The 15205-nt window shown below is 36.1% G+C and overlaps 1 protein-coding gene across 27 annotated transcripts in view; it reads right to left on the bottom strand.

Moving 5' to 3' along the window:
- DOCK7 (dedicator of cytokinesis 7) overlaps window positions 1-15205 on the bottom strand; it is a 204159-nt gene that overhangs the window by 96768 nt on the left and 92186 nt on the right. For 25 of the 27 annotated variants that reach the window (XR_011532369.1, XR_011532364.1, XR_011532365.1 and 22 more), the window contains exons 15-18: window positions 11354-11471; window positions 8048-8118; window positions 4287-4425; window positions 3234-3335 (exon numbers count right to left, since the gene is read on the bottom strand). Coding sequence is in view for 20 of the 27 variants with exons in the window: in XM_070591940.1 (XP_070448041.1) it covers window positions 3234-3335; window positions 4287-4425; window positions 8048-8118; window positions 11354-11471 (430 nt within the window). In the remaining 7 variants the exon portion in view is untranslated. Of the gene's footprint in view, window positions 1-3233; window positions 3336-4286; window positions 4426-8047; window positions 8119-8379; window positions 10130-11353; window positions 11472-15205 lie in introns of those variants that run through there. The other 2 variants (XM_070591950.1, XM_070591949.1) reach the window with 2 other exon arrangements.

Genomic DNA, 15205 nt, shown 5'->3' with positions numbered 1-15205 from the left:
CACAAATCAAGGTGCAACATGGTCAGTTTCTGGTGAGGCCCTCTTCCCAGCTTCCAGATGTCCACCCTCTCACTGTATCCTCACATGACTGAGAGAAAGCTCTCTGGTGTGTCTTCTCATAAGAGCACTAACCCCATCATGAGGCTCCATCCTCATGATCTCATCTACACCTAATTACCTCCCAAAGGTTCCATCTCCAACTACAATCACAACTGAGGCTAGGGCTTCAACATTTGAGTTTTGGGAGACACAATTCAGTCCACAGCAGAGAGATTAAGAAACTGACTCGAGGTCACACAACTAATTAGTGGTGGAGACAGGGGTGAAATCCTGGAAATAATGCTATACTGCCTTTTAAAAGTAAGTGAAATTTTAAAAAATACACAAACAACAACAACAAATTTTCACAATCCCACACCCCCTTGAGAGCAAACTTTGCTAAATTTGGTGTATATTTTCTAAACTATTTCCCACACAATTACAGATGAATAGCTACCTACTGAGTTTAATGGTTGTTACTATATTGTTAGTTTTTATGTTTTTATTATAAATGTCCTATTGGAATATTTAAATCTATATCATTCCTCTTAACTACAGCACCATTGTATGAATGTACAAAAATTTAACTAAACATTACACTCTTGGTTGATAGCCAGGTAATTTCCATTTTTTTATTTTCTGCTAATACGAATAATCCTGTAATTTTTTCTATTCCATCCATTCAACAAATATTTACTGAAGTCTCTACATAGCTTTCTAGGTACTGGGGTTTCGTGGTAAACATAAGATTTGCTCTCAAATGCTCTCTCAACCATTTCTTGTAGAGAAAAACAAGTCAATAAGATAATTTCAGATAGTAATAAATATTAAGTAAATAAAATTGGATTAAAAATGATGGAGAGTATCAGGCATGTCAAGGAGGGAAGGGTTGAAAATTCATGGAGTGAGGAAAGAGCTCTCTGAGGAGGTGCTATTTTATATACAATTCAGATCATGAAAAGAATCCGGCTATATGTTGGCGGCCGGCCCCGTGACCGAGCGGTTAAGTTCTCGTGCTCCACTGTGGCAGCCCAGGGTTTTGCTGGTTCGGATCCTGGGCGCGGACATGGCACCACTCATCAGGCCACAGTTAGGCGGTGTCCCACATGCCACAAGTAGAAGGGCCCACAACTAAAATATACAACTATGTACTGGGGGGATTTGGGGAGAAAAATGCAGGAAGAAAAAAAAAGAAGATTGGCAACAGTTGTTAGCTCAGGTGCCAATCTTAAAAAAAAAAAAAAAAAGAATCCAACTATGTGAAGATCAGGAAGAAGAACAAAGAGAAAATTCAAAGGCCTAGAGGCAGGAAAAATTTGGAAGAAGCTGCAAGTACGGAGAGTGCAGTGATGGTAGAAAATGACTCTGGAGAGGTGAAAGAGCTCAGATCATCCAGAGATTTGTAGGTCATGGGAAAAAAATCGGGATTATATTTTAAGTACAATGAAATGCCAGAGGAATATTTTATTTTGATCATAAAGAAACACTAAATCTTGGTAAAATAATGCTGAATGAAAAAAGAAAGTCACAGAAGATTATATACAGCATAATAACTTTTGTTAAATTCATAAAATAAGCAAAGTAAATAATATATTCTTTAAGCATATAAATACTTCAATTAAAAAGTGGTTTTAAGGGGCTGGCCCCGTGGCACAACAGTTAAGTTCACATGTTCTGCTTCTCGGCGGCCAGGGGTTCCCCGGTTTGGATGCCAGGTGCAGACAGGGCACGGCTTGGCACGCCATGCTGTGGTAGGCGTCCCACACATAAAGTAGAGGAAGATGGGCACGGATGTTAGCTCAGGGCCAGGCTTCCTCAGCAAAAAAGGAGGACTGGCAGTAGTTAGCTCAGAGTTAATCTTCCTCCAAAAAAAAAGTGGTTTTAAGAGACTAGCTTTCAAAACAATGTGAATGTACTTAACGCCGCAGAACTGTATACTTAAAAATGATGAAAATGATAAATTTTACGTTATGTATACTTTACCACAATTGTTCTTAAAAGGCTAGTTTCCATAGTTGAAAGGAAGAAAGTGTGAAACAGGGAGGAGCACGTCAGTGCTGTAAGTTAGTGTCAATGCTCCACCTCTCAGATTAGGTGGTAGAGGGAAGGACAAAGGGCCCAAGACACGAATGTGCTTTTCACGTTTGAGGAACATCAAAGGTGTTGTGCTATGTGGCTAGGGCCAAGTGAGTGACAGAGAACGGTGAGGAAGGAGGTCAGAGTAGTAACCTGGTATTGTTTCTTTTCCAAATAAAAACAATACATATTTGTTTGTGAATACGTTTTGAGTTCTATTCTGAAAATAAATGCCACCAGGAGAACATTCACAAGACGTCTTTCAGATTAATGTTTAAAAACAGTTATGGTCAAAGCATTAAGAGACTTTAGTAATAATCATGTAATAGTTCTCTCAAAAGGCATTCTGGGGGCTGGCCTGGTGGTGCAGTGGTTAAGTGCACACCTTCTGCTTTGGCGGCCCAGGGTTCGCCGGTTAGGATCTCAGGTGCGACGTGGCACCGCTTGGCAAGCCATGCTGAGGCGTCCCACATATAAAATACAGGAAAATGGGCATGGATGTTAGTGCAGCGCCAGACTTTCTCAGCAAAAAGAGGAGGATTGGCAGATGTTAGCTCAGGGCTAGTCTTCCTCAAAAAAAAAAAAAAGGCACTCTGGCTTTTGAACAGTGACTACTGATTATGATTGAGATTTTTCCAACGTTTCTGTTTCTTTCAAGTCACATATGTCATTATCAAAGCTGCTAATGTCTCTTGTATTGAATGTTTATAGCTACTTTATTTTCACGTATATGATCATCAATTACAAAGATTCTAAAAAATTAATTTAAATCTGTTCCCCTTCCTCCACTCTTTTAGTGAAAAGTTGTCTACTAAAAGAAATATTCATTTATTTAAAGAAGCTTCTGTTACAATATGAAAATTCTCCAAATTTATCTTTTCTTTGAGTTTATATTCCATGTATTATTTTGGTTTTAAAATGAATATACTTACATTTTTTTAAATAGTATAAAGGCTTCTAAGCATTCTATAGAGTAATTTTAGTTACAGAAGAAAATAATATTATCACTTCATTATCTATGTACTTAAGAGTAGCAAGGTCTTATTTGAGAAAAACATCTCTGTAACAAAAAATTCATTTCATTCAATCTGAAGAATTTCAACGTGAGAGTCACTGACCTCAGGAGACAGTACAGAATAAGCCTGTGGTGGTTTTTCCAGTGAGACTGGTAGACAAAACTGCCCAGTCTTTAATCGTCCATTCTGAAGCATTGGTATCCACTTTTAAATAAAAAGGAAACAATATCAATGTAAATGTTTGCTACAAAAGTAATTACTTGGAAAATCTGTTATAAGAACTTGGTATGAGCCAAATTTGTCTCACATCACCAAACACCAAGGGGATTTAATTATGTAAGTAATCATAATAGGCCTTCATAATTTCTCTAAAGCAAAGTTTCCCTAACAATATTTTATTGAGGAGGATTGTCAAAACATTATTATTACTAACTAAATATGCAATATTGAAATCTGTAGGAGGTCTTTATTATCAAGGGAAAGCTGGTAGTAGAAAAACGCCACAAAGTGAATCAATTTTAAACTGGAGTAATAGTGTTAATGTAAATAGGGAAGGAAAAATTTGATTAGATATGAATGTTGAAAACAAAACTAAAAAGTGTAAAAAATTTATTTTCCTACATTTAGCAAAAGTCATGCTACAAACTGCAAAAGACAAAAAAATGAATCAAATGTTGATTTTTCTCTTTTGGATGAAATCATGGTTTTTCTGACAAAATTGTGTGATAGCACATTATGACATCCTTCACCTTCGGTTTACCTTTGCAAGGTCAACCATAATGATTTTCAAAAATACTCAAGGGTTTTAATTGCCTTTAATCAAAGCAAAAAGGATTTTAATTGCCAAGGGTCTCTTTTAATCATTTTACAATCAAATCATTCTCTTCTGAAGAACACTTAAAACTATTATATTTATACTGTACTCTTGGGTAAACACACAATAATCAGGAGCAACACCTAAGTGTTTACACATGTTAGTTCATTAATTACATTAGTTAATTACATCAATGAGCATTTTCTTATTATGGTGACTTCCTAACCAATGTGGGGAATCAGATGAGGAATACGCAAATAATAATGAACACCAACTAGCTCTTAAATAGTATAATTATTTTTAAGATCAAAGAACTAAATATTTAACAAAAATATACTTACTGTATATCCAACAGGAGTTTCAAGAGGAGTATTTTGTTTTTGTTGACAACTAACATGATAAAAAGTAAAAAGCAAGTGATGATGGTCAGTTAAAGTAGCAGGAAGTTTAACCTTGATTTCTTCATGAAAATCAGGAGACCTTCATACAAAAAAACAAAACAAAACAGATCAATAGTCAGTAATTTGTTCAAAATAAATAATTATTGCATTTGTATATCTGAATAATTTTTAAATTAATTTCAGGATTCATACTTAATTTTTCTTCTAGTACAAAATATTTTTCTTTAGTCCCAAACTCTAAGTAACTAACTCCTACATCCAGATGAGGGAGCTGTAGCTGTTTCTGAAATTTCTCACCCCATTTTTATTACTGCACTGAGTAATCCTACTATTTGAAAATTCATTAATAATCACCACCTTGAAGATCCAGTGCTGAGATCTTCACTGGATTAGAAACTATACAAAAGAGGACACTAGGGAAAGGCTTTCTATATTTATAAACCAATTCTGATATGCATTACATAGAAAAAATAATACGAGTTTTTATAAGTGTATATTTTAAAGCTATACTACAGAAAAACATTTTCTATTATAGGAGTACATCTCCATATTAAGGCTAATTTGTATCATTCTTCTGTAAAACAAAAAAAGTATTTTTAAACAACTTCGTGTCAAATTGGGCTCCCTATGGAATGTCATATGTTAATTATTCCATTGCTAAAGATATAAATAATGTTACCAAAACATGGACTAGTGTATTGACTGACAGCTCAAAAAAAGAGGAAAAAAGACAAGAACATCCACAAATTGCATCTGTCCCACAGTTTAGAAGTGCTCCCAGCCACTATGAGAATACAACAAATAGCATATTTGATCAAACCAATGGCACTTTCATCTCAATGTTCATTGAGAGGGGTCCACAGGAGCATTTTTATAGGAAAGCATGGCTGTTATTTATGACATAGACTTAGAAGGGATAGAACTTAGTATCCCAAACTTCCATATTCAGTTAGTATCTCTCAGAGTTATATTCAATGAAAATGATGCAAAACATATGGCTCCAACCATCTTAAAGTGAAGGCTGTCTCACCAATTAGAGGTCTTTTTTTTCTGATGCTAATAGGTCAAATATCCTTTCATCTCAAATAAGCCTCAAAAATACTAACAGGTGTAGATTTGATCACAGAAATATTAAGTGGAATGAGGCTTTTAATACCCACAAAAAAGATAGCTAATGCTAGCTGCTAACCATCTGAGAATTTGATGATTTTGATGAATAAAAGATGCTACACATCTTATTACTGCTCTCACTCATCACCACTGAATTATGAGAAAGTTGAATTTACTAGCAATGTTAGTACTGTCATTTTAATTCTACTAATGCTGAGAGTAACAAAAATAAAGACCTAGCCACAACCTGAGAAACTTTTAGAAATTATTACCTTCTTTATCAATATCTTTCCTGGTATTGAGTATTTTAGTTCATTTCTTTCCTGAAATCACATTATGTAAAGGCTTTTATGGAAAATTAAACATCTATGAATTATTCATCAATAAGTATTTTTAATTGCCTGCCTTTAGGCTAAGCATTGCATTACTTTTGTGGTGGTTTTAAAGATAAACATAAGAAAGCAGTTACCCTCAAAAAATATATAATTTAGTAGAAATAGAAATAAGACACACATATATCATGGCTATGCTATAAAGCAAGAGTTGGCAAACTCTGGCCCATAGGCCAAGTCCAGTCTACTGCCTGGTTTTACGAAGCCTACAAACTAAGAATGGTTCTTAAATTTTTAAATGACTGAAAAACTCAGAAGAATAATATGCGAAATTCAAATTTCAGCATCCATAAATTAAATGTTACTGGAAGACAGCCATGTGACTTTATTGTCTATGGCTGCTTTTGCACTACAACAGCAGGGTCGAGTAGCTGCAACAGAAACCATATGGCTCACAAGGCCTACAATACATACTATTTGGCCCTTTGCAGAAAAAGTTTGCCAACCCCTGGTATAGAGCATATAAAGTTTAGTGCTTCGAGAACAGAGCTGAACAGATTACTTTAAGTTTTACATCAGGGAATTGTATTTAGGAAGAGATATATAATATGGGCCTTAAAGAATGAGTAAGAATTCAATAAATAGAGGGAATCAGTATTATAATAGAAAAAAAGATCCAAGAATGGCCCAGAAACAGGACAGTACAGGGTATGTTTGGTAATGAGGCAGAAAGAAAATCATCGAGACATAAAAGATGACTGGATATTAGAGAAAAGAACAGGGAAGGGAATGATGTCTTAAATTTTGAGTCAGAGTAACTGGAAAAATGGTGGCACCATTAAAAAAGACAGTCAGACAGAGAAAAGGTCTGGAAGAGGGTCAGGGACAAATACATGGAAATTAAGAAGGCAGCAGGGCCCTCAAATTAATACGTCCAATGAGATACTGAAAATATACATCTGTATCTCAGAAAGAAGGTTATGACTGAAAATAAAGAGCTGGGAACAATCCACATAAACGTAAAAGTAGTAGCATTTTCATTGAAGGTAACTCTAAGAAATACATGTAAGATTATTTAGGGAGACAATATTATAGAAAAAGAGCGTTAAGGGCAAAACCTTAGTGTTTTGCATGCAATGCCTATACTTAAAAGAAACAGAAAAATTAGAGTTACTACTACAGAAAAAAACAGTGCTCAAAGAGATAGAAGGAAACTGAGAGAGGGCCGTAAAATAAAGATGAGAAAAAAGAAAAGTTTTAAGGAGGGTAAGGAAAAACCATGCTACAGAAGAGCACTGAAGAAAGACTTTTGTTTTTTTTAAGTATAGGAAACTTAAGCTGCTGCTTGACAATAAGAGATGGAACCAATGAAGCAGGGGACTGATGATGCAAGAGAAGGGATAACTGATGGAGTCACATTCTAGAAGAGGCTGGATACGATGTTTGAGAGCAGAGGTGAAAAGATTCACATAGCACAGTGTGTGGGCTACCACTATCTTTGAAACAGAAGTGAAGGTGAAACTGAGGTGAAGAACAGAGAAGCTGATGATCTCTGGTTCGATGGCCTCAATAAACTTAACAAAGTAGGGATGGTAAGAGTAAAGCTAACAGAAAGGAGTAGGAACAAGAAGGAGGAGGAGAAAGGCTTTAAAATGGCCACTGCCAGCTGACAGAGGAAAACAGTGATGACGGAAGATCACAAAGAGTGGCAGGAGGAAGACCAGATAAAATTACTGTAGCCCCAGCATATAACAAAATAACATCAACAGCCCTGATTGGTACAATTTTGTGATTTTTCTCCAACAATACTCAATAATAAAAAAAAAAAGAAAACAGAAATTAAAGGTTATCCAAAGTTAACAATTTTCCAAAGAAGTAAAATGGAAAGGCACTAAGTCAAAGGATTAGCGGATGTGGAGAATACCACCAATTTAACTGACTAATGGTTCAAGCTTAAAAAAGAGTTAAGTAAAACAACAAAGTGTCAGGGAAAATAACAGGGAAAGACCAGAGGCCAAATGATAATCTATAACAATATAATCAAAAGAAAGGATCAGAATTTGATAGAAAAGATGTTTTGTGTCATTTGAGATGTCTATGGAGAATGTGCATCTACAGGTCAAAAATTATAACTCTGATGTCAGCTGTCTTGAATTTGCACATTCAGTGCAACAAAGCATTTGGTAAACACACTAAGGTGAGTGCTAACAATGCCACTGAGAAGTGAGTAACTTTGAAAGAAATATTTGAATTCAGTACCTGTTATGATATACTACGGCTGTATAGGCTTCCTTTGAAAATTCTGAACAGCTAGATTTACCAAAGATTACCTGTAACAAATAACAGCATGTTGAAACTTTGTTGTCATAAATGCTGGATGTTTCATATCTATGTAAGAATTTGTCTGATTTCATAACTTTGAAAACAATGGGCAAAATCAGCCCAATGAAGAACAATGTGCCTACTGACGTTCATTAATAAGTTCCAATTACTTAACTATAAATTTCTTTCCAACTATAGACCCATCTGACATTTAAACATTCAAAAAGTTTCTATCCATTACATTTATATCTATTGGGCAATAAGGTACATTTCTTTTCTTTTTCTTGAAGAAGGTGAAGAATTCATTTTAAAATCTAGATGTAGCATAGCATATGGAATTTTTACTAAGAAACATGGTTCTAGAATGGTAGCATATATCTATTATGCAAATGGATGACTTCTCCACTAACATAGCAGTCATTCTAAAATAAAAACTCCTATTTTTGATCAAGCTATGTATCCTTTGCTTCCAGTACTCCCTGCAAGCTACTCTACAATGGAGGAGGAGCTCTGTTCTTACATATGTGTTAAAAAAAATCCACCACATTAAAAAAAAAATACAACACTACTTTTGGAGAAGATATAGAGGTAAAATAAATCAGTCTTGTATACCTGTCTCTTGAATTCTAACAGCAATATTGTGGTCAATTGGGGCAGCTGATTAGATAAATGGCTTAATGATGTCAAGGTCATAGCTGTGATTCCTACGTGAGATAGGCTTAAAAGGTTATCTAACCATAGATTAAACTCTTACAGCTAGCCAGCCATTTATACATGCATGAACAGGTACATGGACACGTCACTGCACTTCCATCAACACAACTGGTAAAACAACTCGAAGTTTATTCCTTATACAAAAGGATTTGGCACCATCCCTAAATGAAAAGAACATATTAACAGGTATTTGTGTTTCTTTTCGCAACATTTCAAGCAGGTCCTTTTATTTTAAGGGGAGGTAAAAGTGTAATAATTATGACTCTCCTAGATTAAGTCTAACTTCATCAATTTGCTAAGAATATCTATGTTTTTATAAAATGTTATTCCAGTGCAGAATTATGAAGTTTATGATTTTATCATATTGACATTATATGATCAAAAAATTATCTTAGGACCCTTTGAATAGTCCTTATTTAAGAAAAATAGGCAAACACAATGTGTCTATGTTTACACATTCTTTCAAATAGGCCACTCCCATAACATAAAAGCATTATATTTTCATACAACTAATACACAAGTCAAAGGAATGTAGTACCTTTATTTCTCCCTGAGAAGTTATCATTTTTCACAAGGTAACATTTAGTTTCACAACACGAATGATAAAAAGTGGAAAGTGTTCCTTTTTTGACCATTTAACATGTATGTTTAATCATTCATCAACATGGACGTAGCATCAATTATGTGCCAAGCACTACAATAGGCATCAAGACATAGATGTGAGTAAGACACAGTCCCTGCCCCCAAGGAGCTCACAGTCTAGTGGACAAGAAGAAGAAATAAGCATATAACCAGAGTGACAGGGCCATAAAAGAAGGGAGAAGATGCTACGGTAGCACCAAAAGAGGGAGTGGTCAAACTGCCAGTGTGGCTGGATATAGCCAGGGTTCCACAGAGGAGGCCATATATATGCTAAGACAAGGAAGAGTTTGCGGGCAAACAATACAAACAGATTATTTTACATATACTACATCTGTCATAAGCTTAAATTCATATGGCAATTCACACATATGATAACAAAGCACCTATTTTCACAATCTAGTATCTTTTCATCAATTATGACAGCACATTCATTCCTTTAGTAGAAATGAAGAGCTAGTAAAGAGCATGAAATGCTAATTTCAAGCCTCAAAAATAAATTCTACAGTTACTCAACAAATATTTACTCAGCACGTATTATATGCAAAGATCTGAAACAGCTGCCATAGAAGAATACAAAGATGAATAATTTCTGCTTGCTGCTGTCAAAATCTCTAAATGCTGATGAAACTGAGGCAATAGGGGAGAAGAAAATGTATTGCTTTCCTGGTAAGTAGAAAATCAGAAGAAGTTGATTCAAATGAGTGACACAGAAGACTAAAATAAAACTCTGTTAACAATGCACCTATTCTTAGCTCAACTTCATTTCACTAGGGTTCTCAGAGGTTGAACATCTACAGTGACAGCTGTGTACTTATTCCATATGTTACTAACTTCAGCTGAGCCAAAAATCTACTTTCATGGAACTTGCATTTATTAGCGTCCTACAAATCCTAAATGACAATTTGGGCAGTCGAGAATCTCCCCAATCTGCCCTCAATCTACTTTTCTGACTTATCTTCCACTGCTCTGGCTCACTGGCAACTCACCACTGTACCTCTATTGAAGGACATTCTCCAAATTGAATTGCTTTCCTTCCCCCACCACCTAGACCCACTGCCATTAATATTTTAACCACCTCTGGTTTTAGTTCAGATATACCTCCTCCAGGTAATACTTGCTTGTTACCTCAGCAAGGCATTCTCTCCTACCTCTGAACACCTATGCCTCTGAATCCCTATACCAATCTTCTAATAATTGGTGCATACCTTGGTTCTCAATATTGGCTGCAAAATGTAATCCCTTGGGGAGATTTAAAAATACTGATACCTGCCTGGTTCCCGCCCCCAGAGATTACAATTTTATTGGAATGAGATTCAGTCTGGGTATTGGTATTTTAAAAGCTCCCCAGGTGAGTGTAATATATAGCCAAGGTTGAGAACTACTGCCAGAGTTTCTCAGCAAAGATGAGAAGAATCATACATATTACAATTACCTGGGGAGCATTTTCAACCCACACCACAACCTCATATACTATCCATCATTTTCCATTTCCCTTACCTGGCCTTTCATTCCACAGGAGGAGACTCAGAATCACAGACGCCAAGAACAGAGAAAAGGTATCTGTGCTTTGTTAGAGCACCCAAGGCAATTCTGATCTGACACTCTTTTGAGAGTTGTTATTTTAGAATTTTATGCATTTGTCTTATATTCTCTAGATTACAAGCCTTATTCATCTTTGTATCTCTAGGAATGCCTAGCACATACCAAGTTCTCAATAAACAAAACTTCAAGTAAACTCATTACTATCTGTACAGAAACTAATACAGTTAGAACTCTGGTTTACAAGATCTCATTAATTTCCAGTTTAGAGCTGCCAACCAAGTGATACCAAAAACTGTCTATATGAACCATATATGAAGTATAGGAATAGTAAAGAACATTTCTTACCGGCATGGCATTACTTGGATCCTCCCCATACATAAACTGGACTTTCACTGTTATATTTCTGGCAGAACCTTGACGGTTGGCAAAATTGAGACTCTGAGGGTATATGTAGAGAAGATTTCTGTGGAAGGCAATAGTATGCATGATAATGAATACATATCTAAAAACACTGTGTACCACTACATGCCACAAAAGAAATAGACAAATACTGAATTATTAATATTTGCTAGCCACTATGCTAAGTATTTTCACATACACAATTTTATTCATCCTTAGAGCAATCATTCAAATAGATAGCAATTAAATATACCCCAATTTTGCAGATAAATTGAAGCCTAGAAAAGTTAGGTGATTTTCACATACAACCAAGTAAGTGGTAAACCTGAAATCAGAATACAAAGTTCAAAACACATGTTCTTTCCTCTACAAGAGGCTTCTTGGAAATAAATGAGTTGAGTATGGACTGAAAAACTATTAAGAAATTAAAAGACAGTTCTAATATTATTGTAGTTCCTCCAAGCAAATACAAATAGGATGACATTTATATTTGCAGCTTTTGTATAAACGTGATCGAGGATTTAAGAAGTATAATAGTCCACATTATTGTTCAAAAACATGTATGACAATATGGTAGGTATAACAGTATTAGGTAGTTACGGTGAGACAACCACATATTACTCTCTGCATTTATTTGACTTTACTTCCAGTTTATGATCTTGCATCTTACACAACATTAATAGTCCCTGCCGCCAACACAGAGAAAAGAAATAATCCAAGAAAAGACACCAAAAGAGAGAGCTTAAAAAAAGAAAGAATGAGAGTTACTTTATCTGAAGACTAGTGCTTAAAGTTAATGAACAAGACTTTGAGTATAATAAAACCCTACTAAATCAACTGCTGGGGCAACAAAACCAAGTCTAAATTTCTGGAAGGTGGTAGGGCAATATAGAAATTTTAAAGGAACATACCCTTTGACCCAAAAACCTACCTCTAGTCTACGGAGGAAACTGCACATGGGTGTACAAATGGGTGTGTTCAACAAAATTCACTGCAGTATTTTTTATAATAGGGAATAATTACAAGTAGTAAATTTGAATTTGAAATATCAACATGAATCCAGGATGAATTTCATGTTAAAAGCATTTCCCCCCATTCTTTCTACTTAAATGGCCTAGAACAACGACTAACGTACAGTGAGTGCCCAGACTGCGGCTTGGAAAAGAACTTCCCATTCAAAGAACCACAGCTCCTTGGAGAAATGGCTGATTCCAGGTCTGGGGAGAAACTGTACAAGAACAACATCTTGTCATAACAGATAGCAAGAAACCATCAAAGACTATTACAAGTGAATTAAAAGGACTCAGGAGCCAAGGCTGGCCCTGTGGCCTAGTGGATGAGTTTGGCCGGCTCTGCTTCAGTGGGCTGGGTTTGGTTCCCAGGTGCAGACCTACACCACTCATCGGTGGCCACACTGTGGTGGCAACCCACATACAAAATAGAGGAAGACTGGCACAGATGTTAGCTCAGGGCGAATCTTCCTGATGAAAAAAAAGACTCTGAGCCAGTTTGAATTGGCTTTTTCATTTGCCAAAGATGGGACAATTTGAACACCAACAAAGATAATAACTGCTGTGTTTGAAAGCCATTAATATGTTTGGTCCATGAGTTTATAAGTGATGCTAAAAAAAACACTTAATTGATGTCTTTTAGAGGATTGTAATGCACCAACTGATTTTGAAAACTGGCAAGTAATGGAAAAGAATCACGCATTTATTTCTGCCTCTCATATAATGACTCACTGGCTAAGCATATAGCAGACGGGGAAAAGCACTCTTCATAGAGATATACCAGGTATTAAATAAAGAAGGAATGATAGAATATTCCCTTTCGGCAACGCTGAATGAGTTAATGGATTTAGGCGTTGATCATGATTGTCTACTACATGACTGTCTACTAATTGCACTAATTGCAACACGTTTTCCTCCTGATAGAAGGACACAGCACCGTTTTTCTTAAGGTTTTCTTTATTTTTTTGCTGGGAAGGATTCACCCTGAGCCAACATTTGTTGCCAATCTTCTCCTCTCTCTTTTTATTCCTTCCCCAAAGCTCCAGTACATAGTTGTATATTCTAGTTGTAAGTCCTTCTTGTTCTTCTTTGTGAGCTGCTGCCACAGGATGGCTGCTGACAGACAAGTGGTGTGGTCCTGCCCCTGGGAACTGAACTGGGCCATGGTACTGAAGTGTGCCAAACTTTAACCACTAGGCCATCAGGGCTGGCTCAGGACACAGCAAGATTTATGAAGTGATCTGGCTAAAAAAATTTGAACCTAAATATGACCGAGTCTCTAGATCCAAATCTCAGTTTACAGAAAACAGAGAGGAACATGTTTAATGTCACTAAGGGATGCCATCAATAAAATCTAGCCTCTGTAAAAATCTGCACAAAAATAGTCCAGTTTCTTGATATAGATGCAAAATATAAAAGATTAAATAAAAACCTTAAAGTAGTTTCTTCAACAAATGTAGACAATCAAAAGACTTCCCCTCAGTCAACTAAGTACCCATCCCTTCCTCCCATAGCTTCTGTGTATCTCTCTCACAGCACTACATTGTTTTGAAATGGTCTGTTTGTAGGCATTTCTGTCCCATTAGACCGTATGTTCCCCAAGACCAGGTTTTTATTTCATCTTTTATATTTTGCATCTATATATCAATTTTTACCATGCTAAGAATCATTCTCAAGGACATCAACTATGAGAGAAGAAGAATATTGCTTAATTATTCATGTGTGTTGTTCTCAGAATGGAGCCCTAAGGAACTCCAAGATTCTACAGTCAGCCAGAGGAGTACGAGCCTGCACAGAAGACTAAGAAGGCACCCACAGAGAAGGAGAAGGAAAACCATGACAGTGGAGTGACATGGAAGCCCAGGGAAGAAAATACAAGAAGAAATTAAATAGTTAAATGTCAAATGCCATTCAGGGGTCAAATGAGGCAAGCACTAAAAAATGTCAACTGGCTCTAGAAACATGAAAGTCACTGATAATCTCAGGCTGAAAACACACAAAAGTAGGTTCAAGAGCAAGTAGGAGATAAGAAAATGAAATAAACAAGTAAAATTCTGAAAAGTGCACCTCGGAAGGGGAGAAAGATAATGTAAAGTTGGAGGCAAAATATGGGGATTTTGGGAAGCTTTTTAAGATTAGAAAGGTTTGAGTTTGATTAAACCCTAATGAAAAGAATCCAGTTGAGACAGAGTTTGCATACACTAGAACAAGAATGTAAGATTCCTAAAATGGTGGGAGAGACCAGGGTCCAAAGCACATGATAACAGATTGGCCTTCATTATGTTTGCAATTCCTCATTGTAACAAACATTTACTGAGTATGCGGTGTGCTAGACACTGAGAACGGAGAGATAAAAGACAAAGTCCTTGACTTCATAGAACTCATGGTCTAGAGGGAGAATCAGACAAGAAAATAATAACGTAGCATGATAAGTGCTATGAACAAAGAATGTCACTGGAGCCCATAAGAGGAATTGAGACTAAAGAAGCTGCCCACAAATTTCAACAAGAAATTTGCAAGTAGCATAGACATGCAAAACACACCATGCTTACCCCACTCAGAATCTCTGCAGTGGGATGACTACTGTCTTAGCTTTGCAGAAATGGACGTGACTGGCCCCTTTCCATCTTTCAAGTCTCAGAAAGCCTCACTTTTACCTCCTCCCCATCACATCACTTTGTTATTCTATTCACAACTCTTAAACAATATGCTTAAATAGTCCTAAATTACCTTGTTCACTTATGTATTATTTCTTATTTCTATATCTTCTTTAATAAAGCCCAAACTC

Source organism: Equus przewalskii, chromosome 24 (genome assembly GCF_037783145.1).
Source record: "Equus przewalskii isolate Varuska chromosome 24, EquPr2, whole genome shotgun sequence".
Lineage (NCBI taxonomy): Eukaryota > Metazoa > Chordata > Mammalia > Perissodactyla > Equidae > Equus > Equus przewalskii.
This window is presented reverse-complemented; position numbering and strand designations above follow the sequence as displayed.